Source organism: Nerophis ophidion, linkage group LG02 (genome assembly GCF_033978795.1).
Source record: "Nerophis ophidion isolate RoL-2023_Sa linkage group LG02, RoL_Noph_v1.0, whole genome shotgun sequence".
NCBI classification, from domain to species: Eukaryota; Metazoa; Chordata; class Actinopteri; order Syngnathiformes; family Syngnathidae; genus Nerophis; species Nerophis ophidion.
The window spans coordinates 62,284,377-62,302,010 of NC_084612.1; the positions used below are offsets into that span (position 1 = coordinate 62,284,377).

The window sequence follows — 17,634 nt, forward strand, 5'->3', positions numbered from 1 at the left end:
TGGCACTCCACCCTTTTCCGGGCGAGAACCATGGACTCGGACTTGGAGGTGCTGATTCTCATTCCGGTCGCTTCACACTCGGCTGCGAACCGATCCAGTGAGAGCTGAAGATCCCGGCCAGATGAAGCCATCAGGACCACATCATCTGCAAAAAACAGAAATCTAATCCCGCGGCAACCAAACCGGAACCCCTCATTGCCTCGACTGTGCCTAGAAATTCTGTCCATAAAAGTTATGAACTGAATCGGTGACAAAGGACAGCCTTGGCGGAGTCCAACCCTCACTGGAAACGTGTCTGACTTACTGCCAGCAATGCGGACCAAGCTCTGACACTGATCATACAGGGAGCGGACCGCCACAATAAGATAGTCCGGTACCCCATACTCTCTGAGCACTCCCCACAGGACTTCCTGAGGGACACGGTCGAATGCCTTCCCCAAGTCCACAAAGGAAAACTTAATTTTTTCAAATATTAGCTCATTTGGAATTTGGTGCCTGCAACATGTTTCGAAAAAATTGGCACAAGTCGCAACAAAGACTGAGAAATTTGAGGAATGCTCATCAAACACTTATTTGGAACATCCCACAGGGGACCAGGCTAATTGGGAACAGGTGGGTGCCATGATTGGGTATAAAAGCAGCTTCCGTGAAATGCTCCGTCATTCACAAAGAAGGATGGGGCGAGGGTCACCACTTTGTGAACAAGCGCGTGAGCAAATGGTCGGACAGCTTAAGAACAGCATTTCTCAACGAGCTATTGCAAGGAATTTAGGGATTTTACCATCTACGGTCCGTAATATCATCAAAAGGTTCAGAGAATCTGTAGAAATCACAGCACGTAAGCAATGATATTATGGACTTTCGATCCCTCAGGCGGTACTACATCAAAACGCGACATCAGTGTGTAAAGGATATCACCACACGGGCTCAGGAACACTTCAGAATGGTAAATGGTAAATGGGTTGTACCTGTATAGCGCTTTTCTACCCCTTTTTAAGGAGCCCAAAGCGCTTTGAATGTATTTCCACATTCGCCCATTCACACACACATTCACACACTGATGGCGGGAGCTGCCATGCAAGGCGCTCACCAGGACCCATCAGGAGCAAGGGTGAAGTGTCTTGCCCAAGGAGAAAACGGACGTGATTACGATGGTAGAAGGTGGGGATTGAACTAGTAACCCTCAGATTACTGGCACAGCCACTCTACCAACTTCGCCACGCCGTCCCCAGTTTGAACCACTGTCAGTAACTACAGTTCATCGCTACACCTGTAAGTGCAAGTTAAAACTCTACTATGCAAAGCCAAAGCCAATTATCAACAACACCCAGAAACGCTGCCAGCTTAACTGGGCCCGAGCTCATCTAAAATGGACTGATCCAAAGTGGAAAACAATCCAAATAGTTTTTGGAAACTGTGGACTGTTGAACAACTTAAGCTGTACATCAAGCAAGAATGGAATGCCATCTGCGGGTTGGGGAGGAGACCCTGCCCCAAGTGGAGGAGTTCAAGTACCTAGGAGTCTTGTTCACGAGTGGGGGAAGAGTGGATCGTGAGATCGACAGGCTAGACGGTGCGGCGTCTTCAGTAATGCGGACGTTGTACCGATCCGTTGTGGTGAAGAAGGAGCTGAGCCGGAAGGCAAATCTCTCAATTTACCGGTTGATCTACGTTACAAATCCTCACCTATGGTCATGAGCTCTGGGTCATGACCGAAAGGATAAGATCACGGGTACAAGCGGCCGAAATGAGTTTCCTCCGCCGTGTGAAGGGTCTCTCCCTTAGAGATAGGGTGAGAAGCGCTGCCATCCGGGAGGAACTCAAAGTAAAGCCGCTGCTCCTCGACATCGAGAGGAGCCAGATGAGGTGGTTTGGGCATCTGGTCAGGATGTCACCCGAACGCTTCCCTAGGGAGGTGTTTAGGGCACGTCCAACCGGTAGGAGGCCACGGGGAAGACCCAGGACACGTTGGGAAGACTATGTCTCCCGGTTGGCCTGGGAACGCCTCGGGATCCCCCGGGAAGAGCTAGACAAAGTGGCTGGGGAGAGGGAAGTCTGGGTTTCCCTGCTTAGGGTGCTGCCCCCGCGACCCGACCTCGGATAAGCGGAAGAAGACGGATGGATGGAGATGGATCAAGCAAGAATGGGAAGGAATTCCACCTGAAAAGTTTCAAAAATTGGTCTCCTCAGTTCCTAAACGTTTACGGCGTATTGTTAAAAGGAAAGGCCATGTAACACAGTGGTAAAAACGACCCTGTGCCAACGTTTTTGCAACGTGTTGCTGCCATTAAATTTGTTTAACAGTGCACTTCTCAGTTGGAACATTAAATATCTTGTCTTTGCAGTTTATTCAATTGAATATAAGTTGAAAAGGATTTGCGAATCATTGTATTCTGTTTTTATTCACCATTTACACAACGTGCCAACTTCACTGGTTTTGGGTTTTGTAACTAGAACTTACAATCCCTAACATGACTTCCCGCAGGGACTGCCTCATGCTGTGCTGTCTGAACAGTGGCACCAGCTTCGTGGCTGGTTTCGCCATTTTCTCCGTGCTGGGATTCATGGCCTACGAACAGAATGTTCCCATCGAGGCCGTGGCAGAATCTGGTGAGGAATAGAAGCTGCACCTCTTTACCATGCGGGTGTCTCACAATACTATAGAAAGCTCAGAGAAAGTCTATGAATCTTGGTTCTCCTTGAAGTTATGATGTGAATAAACATTATGTAACCTCACACACGCCCAGACTCTCAGACCTCCACTTTATGATTTATTCAAGTCGCTGTGAATGATTTAGTGGGAATGACAGCGTGAGAGATTTCAAAATGTTTGTCTGGCGAGCAGAGCAAAGAAAGAACTTCATGTTTTTCGGAGAGCAGGTCGCCCAATGATAACGTGACTGGATTACACATTTTACTTTGAACTTGGTATTAGTATAGTACCGCAATACTAATGAATCATATTCGGTACTATACCGCCTCTGAAAAGTACCGGTCCGCCACCCTTCCGTGCCCCTGTCGTCGTCACGTCATGACATTGCTGCTTTACGAGAAGACGAGCATGTTCGGCAGCGCACAATCACCGAGTACTTACAAGCAGACACAGTGTGTAGACCGAAAAGGGAGAACGGACGCATTTTGGCTTAAAAACTAATGATACAGGTGAAGTTATAACACTGAAACACCCTCAGGAAGAGGTGCTTTAAGACATGTCTAGCTAGCTAGTGGCTAACATCCAGCCCTAGTCTTCAGGATTTTAGCTCCTTCTAAATCACTAATCCTCGCCTCCATGGCGACAAATAAAGTAGGTTTCTTACAAGTATCATCCCTGCAGGATGAGGAATAGCTAAACATACTCACCGGTGTCACAATGTAAACAAACGCCATTGGTGGATCTACACTTAACATCCACTGTAATGATACCAAGTACAGTAGCGTATCTCGCCGATACTATTATAATTACATTGATATTTTTTGGCATCACTTCTTTCCATCCATCCATTTTCTACTGCTTATTTCCTTCGGAGTCGCGGAAGGCGCTGTAGCTCACCTACAATCGGGCGGAAGGCGGGTTACACTCTGGACAAGTCCCTGCTTCTTTCATTTTTTTTAGAATTTATATTATGTTTATAAGGTCAGGAAATATGTCCTGAACACATGAGGACTTTGGATACGACCAATGTATCATCCTGTAACGACTTGGTATCGGATCGATATCCAAATTTGTGGTATCATCCAAAACTAATGTAAAGTATCCAAACAACAGAAGAATAAGTGATTATTACATTTTAACAGAAGTGTAGATAGAACATGTTAAAAGAGAAAGTAAGCAGATATTAATAGTAAAAACATACTCAGTGGCCTAGTCGTTAGTGTCCGCCCTGAGATCGGTAGGTTGTGAGTTCAAACCCCGGCCGAGTCACATCAAATACTTTAAAAATGGGACCCATTACTTCCCTGCTTGGCGCTCAGCATCAAGGGTTGGAATTGGGGGTTAAATCACTAAAAATGATTTCCGGGCGCGGCACCGCTGCTGCTCACTACTCCCCTCACTTCCCAGGGGGTGAACAAGGGGATGGGTCAAATGCAGAGGACAAATTTCAACACACCTAGTGTGTGTGTGTGACTATCATTGGTACTTTAACTTTAACTTAACTTAAATGAACAAGTAGATTAATAATTTATTTTCTACCGCTTGTCCTTAATAATTTTGACAATCAAGTAGTCCTAAGAAGTGATAGGCTGCCGACCAGTCAGCTGGGATTTACCAGCGACCCTATGAGCGGTACAGAAAGTGGATCGTCTTCAGAAACGTCATCAATCAGTTTCGGACGATTGGTGTCTGCTGTTGTGCCAAACACTCAGCTGCGTGATGCATCAGTTTCCTCCAGTCCTAATGTCGCAAGAAGCATTCTGATTAAGAATGAAGCGGACATAAATTATAAAAAATGTAAGCATCTGTATGCGGCGTGCAAATATACAGCGGAAACCTCTGGTATGGAAACCAAAACCATCTGACGCAGTAGAAACAGTAGAAAGCCAAAGAGTTGAGGATCAAAATTTCTAATGGTGACGTTGTAACAGTGATATCTGTTTCAAGGCCCTGGTCTTGCATTCATTGCATACCCAAAAGCTGTGACCATGATGCCCCTCTCCCCACTCTGGGCCTGTCTCTTCTTCATGATGCTCATCTTTCTTGGACTGGACAGCCAGGTAAGATCAGACGTCAGACTCACAACCTCGTCCTTAACCTCTCTTAATAGCTCAATAAAAAAGGGACCGCGTTGTTAGTATTCTCTCAATTACCACTACACAGCAGACAGGCATTTTGTGCTGGTGTATGGTTTCTTTGGGCAAGCAATCCATTTATGTTAAAATAGCTTGTCTTCAATTTCCACATTTACAGCTTTGAGTCATTCCGACCTCCTTTGTACTTGCTATTACAAGCAGCAGTTCATCCTCCGTATATTCAGCTTAAAAAAAAAAAAATTATATATATATATATATATATATATATATATATATATATATATTTATATATATATAATGTACATATATACATACATATACAATATATAAATATATATATATATATAAATACATACACAATATATATATATATATATATATATATATATATAAATACATATATATATATATATATATATATATATATATATACATATATATACATATACATACATATACGTATAAATACATATATATATATATATATATATATATATATATATATATATATATATATATATATATATATATATATATATATATATATATAATAACTACATGATTATGTGAAGGAGTTTATATGTTTCAAAGAAAGAAAATGGATGTAAAAGTTATAGGTATTTAAACACCTGGGCTGCCATATGTGTTTTTTTTCCCCAATTAGTGATGCATGTATAATTGTTGACGCCTGTATTTCCCAGTTTGTGTGTGTAGAAAGCTTAGTGACGGCCGTGGTGGACATGTACCCAGAGACCTTCAGGAGAGGCTACCGCAGAGAACTGCTGATTCTCGGCATGTCTATAGTATCTTTCCTCATAGGACTCATCATGTGTACAGAGGTAAGACTCCCTGTACTGTTTATGAATGATGTCCGTGTACTTTTGGATGCAATTTATCGTACTCACTATGTCTTCAATTAAGTCCATGGAGACATTTCACCATCATCATCATCATTGTCATCATCATCATCGTTGTCAACCATCATCGCCATCGCCAATGAGGCCCTAGAGGTACAAAGGATGATTGATGTACATGTAAGCAGAACAGAGTGTATCATTTGGTCTTCTGCAGTCCAGTTCAGTATGTTTTAGTAGACGTTTAGTAGACAATACCCAGCAATATGTTTGGAGAAGAAAAGGTGAGGCCTTTAATCCCAGGAACACCAAACCTACCGTTAAGCATAGTGGTGGTAATATTATGCTCTGGGCCTTTTTTGATGCCAATGGGACAGGTGCTCTACAGAGAGTAAATGGGACAATGAAAAAGGAGGATTACCTCCAAATTCTTCAGGACAACCTAAAATCATCAGCTTGGAGGTTGGGTCCTGGGCGCAGTTGGGTGTTCCAACAGGACAATGACCCCAAACACATATCAAAAGTGGTAAAGAAATGGCTAAATCAGGCTAGAATTAAGGTTTTAGAATAGCCTTCCTAAAGTCCTAACTAAAACGTGTGGACAATGCTGAAGAAACAAATCCACTTCGGCCCCAGCAGATTTGATCATATTATCATTAGACCCGTAGTAAATTCATCAAAAGAACCAAACTTTTTTGTGACCAACAATTATGTGCTCAAATCATTCTATCACAAAACAATAACAGTTGTAGAAATGGTTGGAAACTCAAGACAGCCATGACATTATAATCTTTACTGTCATTTCTTTGTGATCATGTTCTGTTTAGTTAGTTTTGTTTTTGACTCCATTATTTCCTGTTTTTGCGCACCCTGGTTTGTTTTTGTTTCCCTGACTACCAATCAGTTCACCTGTTCTCACGACTCACGCACCTGATTCACTTGGACTCATGCACCTGTTGTCAGTCACCACGTCACCATATAAGCCTGCAGTTGCCAGGCAGTCAGCCTGACGACACCCTCGTAATCCATGCTGATGAACCATGCTGCCTTTTTCCATACTCTTTTCTCGGTCCAAGTAAGTTTTCTTAATTCACGCCATAGTTTACAAGTTTTGTTTTGTGACCATAGTTTTGCTTCAGTGCAAGTCTATGTTTTCATGGCCAAGTTTCGTACCTCCTCTGAGAGCGCCTTTTGTTTATACCCTTTGTTTTGTTTGTACTCTTCGAGTTAAAATTAAAAGATGTCCTTACCTTCCTTCAAATCGCTTTGCACCACGGGAAAACAAACCTCAACACAGTCCAAGCTATGACATTTACAAGCGTATGTCAACTTTTGAACCACGACTGTATATACAGCTCCCAGCGTCATGGTTTTAAAAACCTTCTTGCTGCAGTTCCTTATATTATCCGAGCAGCCCACTAAACCCTCTTCTCAAAGAATCTCATTTCTATGAACGCCTACACTCCAATCACCTCCAATATACGGCTCTATCTGTTCTTTACAGGAGTAATTTGAAGACAATTTGTCATTCGTCGATAGCATCTTTTTCGACTGGAAATCTGATAAAACCAATAATGGCCTACGGAATGCTCTACTTTTACAGGTGTCGCCCGCAAATTCTATAGGTACAACCGGGTACATATTCACGTAATTTCCAATGGTATATCCGATACCTTTTGTTGCAAGTGCAGACTCGGCTGGCACTGGTTCAAGAGATTGGTGGTTAAAAGGGCACTTAAGTGCTCAGCCGGACTCCCTCTGGATGATAAAAAGTAAGCATGCCTTATGGAAAGCGCTCAAAAGTAATGCTCCACTTTTCACAATGTGATACCTCGATAATTGGACATGCTATATACATGTTCCCGATTAGTATTAGCTAATTTACATGGCCATTGTTATTAATTGGTTTTGGTGTATGCTAGCATTTTTTAATGGCAGTACTTTTTTCATAGCTGATATTTACATTTCGTCAATATATAAATATACTGTACAAAAATATAAACGCAACTGTTATGTTTGCAGAGGGAGTCGACGGCACAGACCACGATGGGGCTTAGTTGCTCTATGATTTATTGATTATTTTATATGTATATATATATATATATATATATATATAAAATAATATATGTATATATATATAAATATATATATATATATGTATATATATATATATATGTATATATATATATATATATATATATATATATATATATGTATATATATATATATATATAAAATAATCAATGAATCATAGAGCAACTACGCCCCATTGTGGTCTGTGCCGTCGACTCCCTCTGCAAACATAACAGTTGCGTTTATATTTTTGTACAGGTATTCTAAAACCTTAATTCTAGCCTGATTTAGCCATTTGTTTACCACTTTTGATATGTGTTTGGGGTCATTGTCCTGTTGGAACACCCAACTGCGCCCAAGACCCAACCTCCAAGCTGATGATTTTAGGTTGTCCTGAAGAATTTGGAGGTAATCCTCCTTTTTCATTGTCCCATATGTCTATATATGTATATATATATATATATGTATGTATGTGTGGGGAAAAATCCCAAGACTACTTCATCTCTACAGAACTGTTTCATGAGGGGTTTTCTCAATACATATTCCACACATACATGTTGCGCCCTATCACTTCTCGAGCACTATTTTCTGGATGATCCAATTAAGATATACATACATATATATATATATATATATATATATATATATATATATATATATATATATATATATATATATATATATATATATATATATATATATATATATATATATATATATATATATAAAATGATAAATGGGTTGTACTTGTATAGCGCTTTTCTACCTTCAAGGTACTCAAAGCGCTTTGACACTACTTCCACATTGCACACACACATTCACACACTGATGGAGGGAGCTGCCATGCAAGGCGTTAACCAGCACCCATCAAGAGCAAGGGTGAAGTGTCTTGCTCAGGACACAACGGACGTGACGAGGTTGGTACTAGGTGTGGATTGAACCAGGGACCCTCGGGTTGCGCACGGCCACTCTACCACTGCGCCATGCCTTCCCTATATATATATCCCTATATATATATATATATATATATATATATATATATATATATATATATGTACATTTATATACATATATATATATATATAATTAACAAATCAATAATACTTAGGAAGTGCAACATGCTTCACCACACACGTCAAAATGTAAACAAATGCCATTGATGGATCTACACCTAACATCCACTGTATGGATACTAAGTACAGTATCATATCTAGTCGATACTAATATGATTACGTCAATTATTTTTTGGCATAAAAACTTCCATTTTTTTTAATTTTTATTCATATCATGTTTATGAACTCCGGAAATATGTCCCTGGACACGTGAGGACTTTGAATATGACTAATGTATGATCCTGTAACGACTTGGTATTGGATTGATACCCAAATTTGTGGTATCATCCAAAAATAATGTAAAGCATCCAAACAACAGAAGAATACGTGATTATTACATTTTAACAGAAGTGTAGACAGAACATGTTAAAAGAGAAAATAAGCAGATATTAACAGTAAATGAACAAGTTGATTAATAATCATTTTTTTACCACTTGTCCTTAATAATCTTGACAAAATAATCTCATAGAACATTGCAATATGTTACTGCATATGTCAGCAGCTAAATTAGGAGCCTTTGTTTGTTCACTTACTACGAAAAGACAACTTGTCTAGTATGCTCACTACTTTATTTAAGGACAAACTTGCAATAAGAAACATATGTTTAATATACCCTAAGATTTTTTGTTAGAATGAAGCCAATAATGGCATTTTCTTGGTCCCCTTTATTTAGAAAAGTATCAAAATATTAGTATCGGGACAATAGCTTCAACATTGTATTTTAATAACAAACAACGTCAAAAAGCAATGTTCTGAGATTTTAAAGGCCTACTGAAACCCACTACTACCCACCACGCAGTCTGATAGTTTATATATCAATGATGAATTATTAACATTGTAACACATGCCAATAGGGCCTTTTTAGTTTACAAATTACAATTTTAAATTTCCCGGGAATTTCGTTTTTGAAAACGCCGTGTAATGGTGACGTGTACGCAAGACGTCACGGGTTTTAAGGAAATATGAGCGCTGGACACACACACGGCTAAAAGTCGTCTGCTTTAACGGCATAATCACACAGTATTTTGGACATCTGTGTTGCTGAATCTTTTCATATGTTTAATAAATATTGGAGAAGTCACAGTAGAAAGATGGAGTTGGGAAGCTTTAGCCTTTAGCCACACAAACACGGTGATTCCTTGTTTAAAATTCCTGGAGGTGAAACTTTACTATGGATCAGAGCGCGGTCAAGCCAACATGGATCCCTACCAAATGTCAACCACCAGGTTTCGGTGAGAAAATTGTGGTTAAAAAGTCAGTTCTTACCGGAGAAAAGCTGAGCTTGTGCCGTCCATAGCTGCCGTCGACTCCCCTGAGACATTGCGCGTCAAGACACCCGTGGAGACACCCTTCCGACTATCAGGTACTGTTAAACTCACTAAAACACTAGCAACACAATAGAAAGATAAGGGATTTCCCAGAATTATCCTAGTAAATGTCTCTAAAAACATCGGAATCCGTCCCAATGCAATCGCGTTTATTTTTTTATCATTTTTTTTTTCTAGTCCGTCGCTATCAATATCCTCAAACACGAATCTTTCATTCTCGCTCAAATTAATGTGGGAATTGTCGTTTTCTCGGTCCGAATAGCACTTTTTGTTGGAGGCTCCCATTAAAAACAATGTGAATATGTGAGGAGCCCTCAAACATGTGACGTCATCGTCTGCGACTTCCGGTAGAGGCAGGGCTTTTCTCTTAGCACCAAAAGTTGCGAACTTTATCGTGGATGTTCTCTACTAAATCCTTTCAGCAAAAATATGGCAATATCGCGAAATGATCAAGTATGACACATAGAATGGACCTGCTCTCCCCGTTTAAATGAGAAAATCTCATTTCAGTAGGCATTTAAACCTCCTCTGTTATATTTGACATATCCTTCGAAATACAGAAACACGAACATAGAGGTGTAGTTTCTTTTAGATGTACTATGGCCTGCAGAGGATCTAAATAATGCAACTTTTTGTGGACCATGTGACTTGTGGATTATGCCAGATTTTCCCCTATTTCAAATGTATTTTTTACATGTGTTTTTATCGTCCTTCACTATGGAAATTTGGTTGCAATGGCCTATAAAACGCCTTTGTTTGCTACCGTGCCACTGAGAAGGGCGTCATTCTGACTGAGAAGTGACGCGCCCTCTTCTCTCCCAATAGGGCGGGATGTACGTCTTTCAGCTCTTCGACTCGTACGCCGCCAGCGGCATGTGCTTGCTGTTTGTGGCCATCTTCGAGTCCATATGCATCGGATGGGTGTATGGTAAGATGATGTCAGTGTCTTGTAGCCAAAGCAATGTTGACTGCAGAGGGGGAAAAAAACAGGCCAGTGGCAACTACGCCCTCTGCTGGTTATTACGATGACCCACAAGTATTGTCCACAGTTAGGCTTTGAAGAGACGTCTTGTCTATATTGTGATGGCGAAGGAGGAGTGACAAGTGTCTGTTTTCAGGCAGTGACAGATTCTACTCCAACATCGAGGACATGATTGGCTACAAGCCGGTCTTCTTCATCAAATGGTGCTGGATGATCTTGACCCCGGGCATCTGTGCTGTGAGTTCACCAACAACAACTGCCGCACACACACACTAAAAAAAATGCTGGGTTATTTTGATAATGTAGTGGAAAAGTCCGAAACTCAACTGCAGACGAAGTGTATAAAATAGAGGTGTATAAAATAGTCAGGAATTGTCATGAATACAAAGGATTATGGGTATTTGTTGTGTTGCGTTTATGTTGTGTTACTGTGAGGATGTTCTCCCGAAATGTGTTTGTCGTTCTTAATTGGTGTGGCTTCACAGCGTGGCGCATATTACTAAGAGTGTTAAAATTGTTTATATCACAACCATTAGTGTACTCTGTGTCACCCAGTATGCCTTGCAGTCGTGTGCGTGTGTGTAGAAAGCGTCAAAGCCAATGGCTTCATAGCACGCCCTAACACTTATTAACTGGACCTTGCTTTGTGCACTGGTACACAATCATGTTGGAAGAGGAAAGAGCCTGCTCCAAACTGTTTATACAAGTTTGGGAGCATGGAATTGTCCAAAATGTTTTGGTACACCTTTCCCTGTAACTAAGGGGCCAAGCCCAACTCCTGAAAAAAAAAAACACACCATAATTCCTCCTCCACCAAATTTCACACCCGGCACAATGCAGTCCGAAATGTAGCGTTCCTCCATACCCAGACTGGTCCATCAGATTGCCAGATGGAAAAGCATGATTCATCACTCCAGAGAACGTGTCTCCACTGCTTTACAGTGCAGTGGCGGCGTGCTTTACACCACTGCATCAAACGCTTTGCATTGGACTTGGTGATGTATGGCTTAGATTCAGCTGCACGGCCATGGAAACCTATTCCATTAAGCTCTTTACGTACTGTAAGTGGGCTATTTGGAAGGTCACGTGAAGTTTGGAGTTCTGTAGTAACCATCAGCGACCTCTTTGCACTATGTGCTGGGTTGTTTTTCAATGAGAAACTTCTTTTTGGAAAATATATATTATTTTTTATTAAAAATGTACTTTTTTCTTGAAGGGAATTTCATTTAGGATTAATCTCATTAACATTATTTATAGTACAATCAGACATTTAATGTACATGAAAATATTTGAGCATGCTGTATAGGATTACTCTGACCATAAACGGCAATTATTGTAAAAGAAAATGTCCCTCATAGTTTGCTTTTGAGTATATTTAAATGGAATGAAAATAATTTTGATCCGTAGTTGTGAAGGAGTAGGACAAACCAGCAGTAAAATGTATTTTAGTGGGTCAACGAGCGCTAAAGTGCGCTACCCATTAGTTGGGTTTGTTATGATCCGTTGCCCAGATCATGTTTTGTTCTGTTAGTTTGACTAACTCAGTTCTGCTTTCAGCATCCCTGGGTTTGTGTTGTACTTGCCGTGACTGCAGATTAGTTTCACCTGCCTCTGATTAGTGTTCGGGATGCTCACCTGCTCCTGGGCACTAATCAGAGAGCTACTTATTCCTGTTTTTCGCCACAATCAGTCTGTCTTCCTTGTTTGCACTACGCAACATTGACAACATCTTCTATTATTCTTCCATGCAAACCGTTACGTTAAGTATTTCGACGATCTCTGATTCCTGTTCCTGTGCTAAGCTTCGCCATAGCCCCCACGCTATCGGCATTTTTTTCTGACTTTTTGTATTTTTGCGTGATTTATGGACAATAAATCAATGTCTCACCTGCACCTTACCTCTGGAGGTTCCTGCTGCATCTTTGGGGAAGTAAAATGCGACCTCGTCATTACAGGTTGGAATAACCCAACATTGTAGTGAGCATAACTCAGTTTTTTCGTAAAAATTAATTTAACCCAATAGTTGGGTTATGAATGAACCAACATTGAGTTAGCATAACTCAACTTTTGGGTTAAATAATTCAACCCAATAGTTCGGTTGTGAATAACCTTACATTTATCATCGACGGTCACTCGAACAAGTATGACGATCCTCCTGGTAGGGGTCTATCTCTTTATGGAGGATGCCTGTGCGTGACTTTGTTTAAAATGGGGAGACTGGTGCACAGACAGTCACCACACGATTCTTGACAGAATCGGGCCAGGGTCCAGTGGCATGGAGTCCAAGACGACTGGGGACCCTTTTCTCCTGCAGCCTTCTTCCGCCATCGCAGACTTTGTAGTAGTTTTTAAATTTACCGTCTTCTGGCTGCTCCGCCGTTGAGGTCTTCACCGTTTCCCTGACTAGGGGGCAGTCAGGTACTAGGCCTTTGCCAAGGGCCACCTGGGGTAAGAGTAGTAAAGGGGTTAACCTCCTAGTGCCCAAAGACCCCATAGAGGAACCTCCACTGCCGGATGCACTTTAACATCATGTCCGGGACACAAAAACCCAACATTAAAATGATCATAACTCAACTTTTAGGTTAAATAATTCAACGCAAAAGTTGGGTCGAACAAATTAACCCAAAATGTTGAGTTGAAATAAATGTAACCCAATAGTTGGGTTATGAATCAACTAACATTGAGTTAGCATAACTCAAATTTTGGGTTAAATAGTTTGGCCGGGAATAAACCCAACATTAAGTTATCGTAACTCAACTTTTTCAACGCAAAAGTTGGGTTATGAAAATTAACCCAAAATGTTGAGTTAAAATAACTCAAATACGGGGTTCGTTCTGTCTGTACCCAACCAAAATTGGGTTTTTTCTTAACCTAACATTTTTTAGTGTGCAGGTATATTCCTTTTTGATCATTGGAACAGGAACTAAAATCATGTATTTTTGTGCGTTTTTAGGGTATTTTCCTGTTCTTCCTGATCAAATACAAGCCGCTAAAGTACAACAACGTGTACACCTACCCTGACTGGGGCTACGGTATCGGCTGGTTCATGGCCATGTCGTCCATGGTGTGCATCCCTCTGGGGATGATCTGGATGATCTGGAAGACTCCCGGCACATTCTCGGAGGTAAAATATACACCTTCAAAACAGCACTGACGGGTAACGTCATTATAGGAAATAATTTCTACTTTCAAATGAACACAAAAGGGAACTGTACTTTTTTAGGGGAAATGTTGCCTATCATTGACAATCTTTATGTAAGACAAGAACACATACAGTCCCGATCAAAAGTTTACATACACTTGTAAAGAACGTAATGTCATGGCTGTCTTGAGTTTCCAATAATTTCATTGCCTCTTATTTTTGTGTTATAGTGATTGGAGCACATACTTGTTGGTCACAAAAAAAATTCATGAAGTTTTTTTTTTTTTATGGATTTATTATGGGTCTACTGAAAATGTGACCAAATCTGCTGGTTCAAAAGTATACATACAGCAATGTTAATATTTGCTTACATGTCCCTTGGCAAGATTCACTGCAATAAGGTACTTTTGGTAGCCATCCACAAGATTTTTTGACAAAATTGGAGAAGTTCAGCTAAATTTGTTGGTTTTCTGACATGGACTTGTTTCTTCAGCATTGTCCACCCATTTAAGTCAGGACTTTGGGAAGGCCATTCTGAAACCATAATACTAGCCCGATTTAGCAATTCCTTTACCACTTTTGACGTGTGTTTGGGGTCATTGTCCTGTTGGAACACCCAACTGTGCCCAAGACCAAACTTGCGGACTAATGATTAGTTTGTTCTGAAGAATTTGGAGGTAATCCTCCTTGTTCATTGTCCTATTTACTCTCTGTAAAGCATCATTTCCATTGGCAGCAAAACAGGCCCAGAGCATAATACTACTACCACCATGCTTGACGGTAGGGATGATGTTCCTGGGATTAAAGGCCTTACCTTTTCTCCTCCAAACATATTGCTGGGTATTGTGGCCAAACGGCTCAACAAAAATTGATACATACAATTTTTTTATATCAAAATGAACCCCACGTATCAGCGTTTTCAGTATTCGGCCCTTGGTGGAAAAAGTGCAAACACGCTTAATATAAAATATTAGAAGCTTTCAAAAATAAACAAAGACATAAAAATCAGCAAAGTTTAGTCAGCTGATTAAAAAACTAAATACTAATTTATTAATTAATTTGAAAAATTACAACAACCATAATAAACACTGCTAAATGTGTAACTAAACATGAATCTTTTCTTACAGGCAGAAATGTTCACTCACTCGGTTATGTAGATACACGATCGTATTAGAATATTTTTATTCTATGCTTTAATGGGGGGAAGAAAACAAAATAAAAACGTAAGAAAAAAAGAGACAAATAATGGGTATGTATTAAGAAAAAGCTAAAAATGTTCAAAGTAATAATTAATAATAACATACTTAGTCACCATCAAGACAAAGCTCACACAATATTTGTATTTAGCATTGTTTAAATTGAAAAATATATATCAATATGACTTCGGCATACTTCAACTTTTTAGTATGCGGCCCTGAACAAAAGTTTTGATATTTTGATTTGCGAATTGATATTATAGCATAACGATCGGCGGTATCGACATTTCAGTATCGATCCGCAAATCCCTAACATGCACAGAACCAGCTCACCTCCCTATCTCTCCCCCCACCCCTTGCAGAGAATGAAAAAGCTGACAACACCCAGTCCGGACCTCAAGATGCGAGGGAAGCTCACCGCCCTCAGTCCGTACGCCGCCAATGACGCCAAACTCAAGGCCGATGGGAAAATATCCACCGTCTCGGAGAAGGAAACACATTTCTAACTGACTCGTCTGACTGACCGCGACGTCTGCCTCAATCCTATATTCAACCCTTAAGAAACACGACAAAGCTGCCATTACTGAAACACATAATTCAAAGGGTTGTTTTGATTTTGTAAAAAGAAAAAAAAAAAATGTGACCACAAAATATGTAGTCTTGCTTTTTGTTTTTGCACAATTTTTGATAACACGTGTGTTGGTTCTTTTTTTTTTTTTCTTAACTCTGTCACTAAAGCAGACTGTCTATTGCTAACCATGTAATAGTTGCAAGTCTATTGGATGAGGTTGAGATGATGTTGTCAGTAGTGACTGTGCCTTTTAGAAGCAACACTGTTGTGTTGCAAAAAAGGCTGGCAGCGTCTTTGTAAATTGCAGTGCAACCTCCCTGTTAGGTAGCAGGTCCCCACAATGTCTAAACTGTAGCAGCTGTGTGATAGAGGATACTGCCATTTGACCATAGGAGGGCAGCAGTAAAACACTGTTTATCATTTCAATTGTTGACAATTATGTTTTATTTCCAGTCAAAACATTGTAAATAGAGTGCAATATCGCCCACCCCACAATTGTTTTTTTTTTTTTTGTTTTTTTTTGCTGGAACATTGCAAAATAAGTTACACTATATCAGGGGTCCCCAAACTACGGATGCGGCCCGCCAGTGTCCAAAATCCGGCATGCAGGAAGTCCCAAGTTAAAATATTTAAATTTGAATTTTATTTTTGTATTTTTTTTTATCTGTCCTTTCTAATCCATTTTCTACTGCTTGTTACTCTCGGTGTCTCCTAGCCGCTCAAGCAAATCATATTGTTTAAAAATGCGTTTTCCCATTGATAAGGTGACATCTCTGCGCTCGGAACATATATATATATATATATATATATATATATATATATATATATATATATATATATATATATATATATATATATATATATATATATATATATATATATATATATATATATATATATATATATATATATATATATATATATATATATATATATATATATATATATATATATATGGGCTTCATGGTGGCAGAGGGGTTAGTGCGTCAGCCTCACAATACGAAGGTCCTGCAGTCCTGGGTTCAATTCCAGGCTGAGGATCTTTCTGTGTGGAGTTTGCATGTTCTCCCCGCGAATGCGTGGGTTCCCTCCGGGTACTCCGGTTTCCTCACACTTCCAAAGTCATGCACCTGGGGATAGGTTGATTGGCAACACTAAATTGGCCCTAGTGTGTGAATGTGAGTGTGAATGTTGTCTGGCGACTTGTCCAGGGTGTACCCCGCCTTCCGCCCGATTGTAGCTGAGATAGGCGCCAGCGCCCCCGCGACCCCGAAAGGGAATAAGTGGTAGAAAATGGATGGATGGATGATGTATATATATATATATATATATGTATATTAGGTACACTTGCCCACTCTCAGATCGATACAGAGCTGCATGAAAAAAAAGCTTCTTTTTTGCGGTATTTCCTCAAACTAAGTCGTAAAGTCGCCGCCTTTTTTGTCTGAGTTTAGCGGCCAATCCAATTTCGTACTAGTCCATCGTGACAACAAAGTCACGTGTAAAATGTTGCGGATCGATAAACGCGGAAGCATTTTATTTCTGCGGACATCAGAGCAGAAATAAGGCGAGAAGAAATAACAAGCGAGGCTCCAGGCTGCAGCCTTCCCAGCGGGCACAAGACATT

General features: G+C 40.1%; 1 protein-coding gene across 1 annotated transcript in view; it reads left to right on the top strand.

Moving 5' to 3' along the window:
• Positions 1 to 16,433, top strand: part of slc6a11b (solute carrier family 6 member 11b) — a 94,529-nt gene extending 78,096 nt beyond the window's left edge. Inside the window, exons 9-15 of the mRNA XM_061888072.1 lie at positions 2,486 to 2,610; positions 4,601 to 4,713; positions 5,451 to 5,588; positions 10,942 to 11,044; positions 11,235 to 11,335; positions 14,052 to 14,222; positions 15,799 to 16,433. Coding sequence (XP_061744056.1) covers positions 2,486 to 2,610; positions 4,601 to 4,713; positions 5,451 to 5,588; positions 10,942 to 11,044; positions 11,235 to 11,335; positions 14,052 to 14,222; positions 15,799 to 15,942 — 895 coding nt within the window. The 3' untranslated portion in view covers positions 15,943 to 16,433. The remainder of the gene's footprint in view (positions 1 to 2,485; positions 2,611 to 4,600; positions 4,714 to 5,450; positions 5,589 to 10,941; positions 11,045 to 11,234; positions 11,336 to 14,051; positions 14,223 to 15,798) is intronic.
• Positions 16,434 to 17,634: the final 1,201 nt, after the last annotated feature.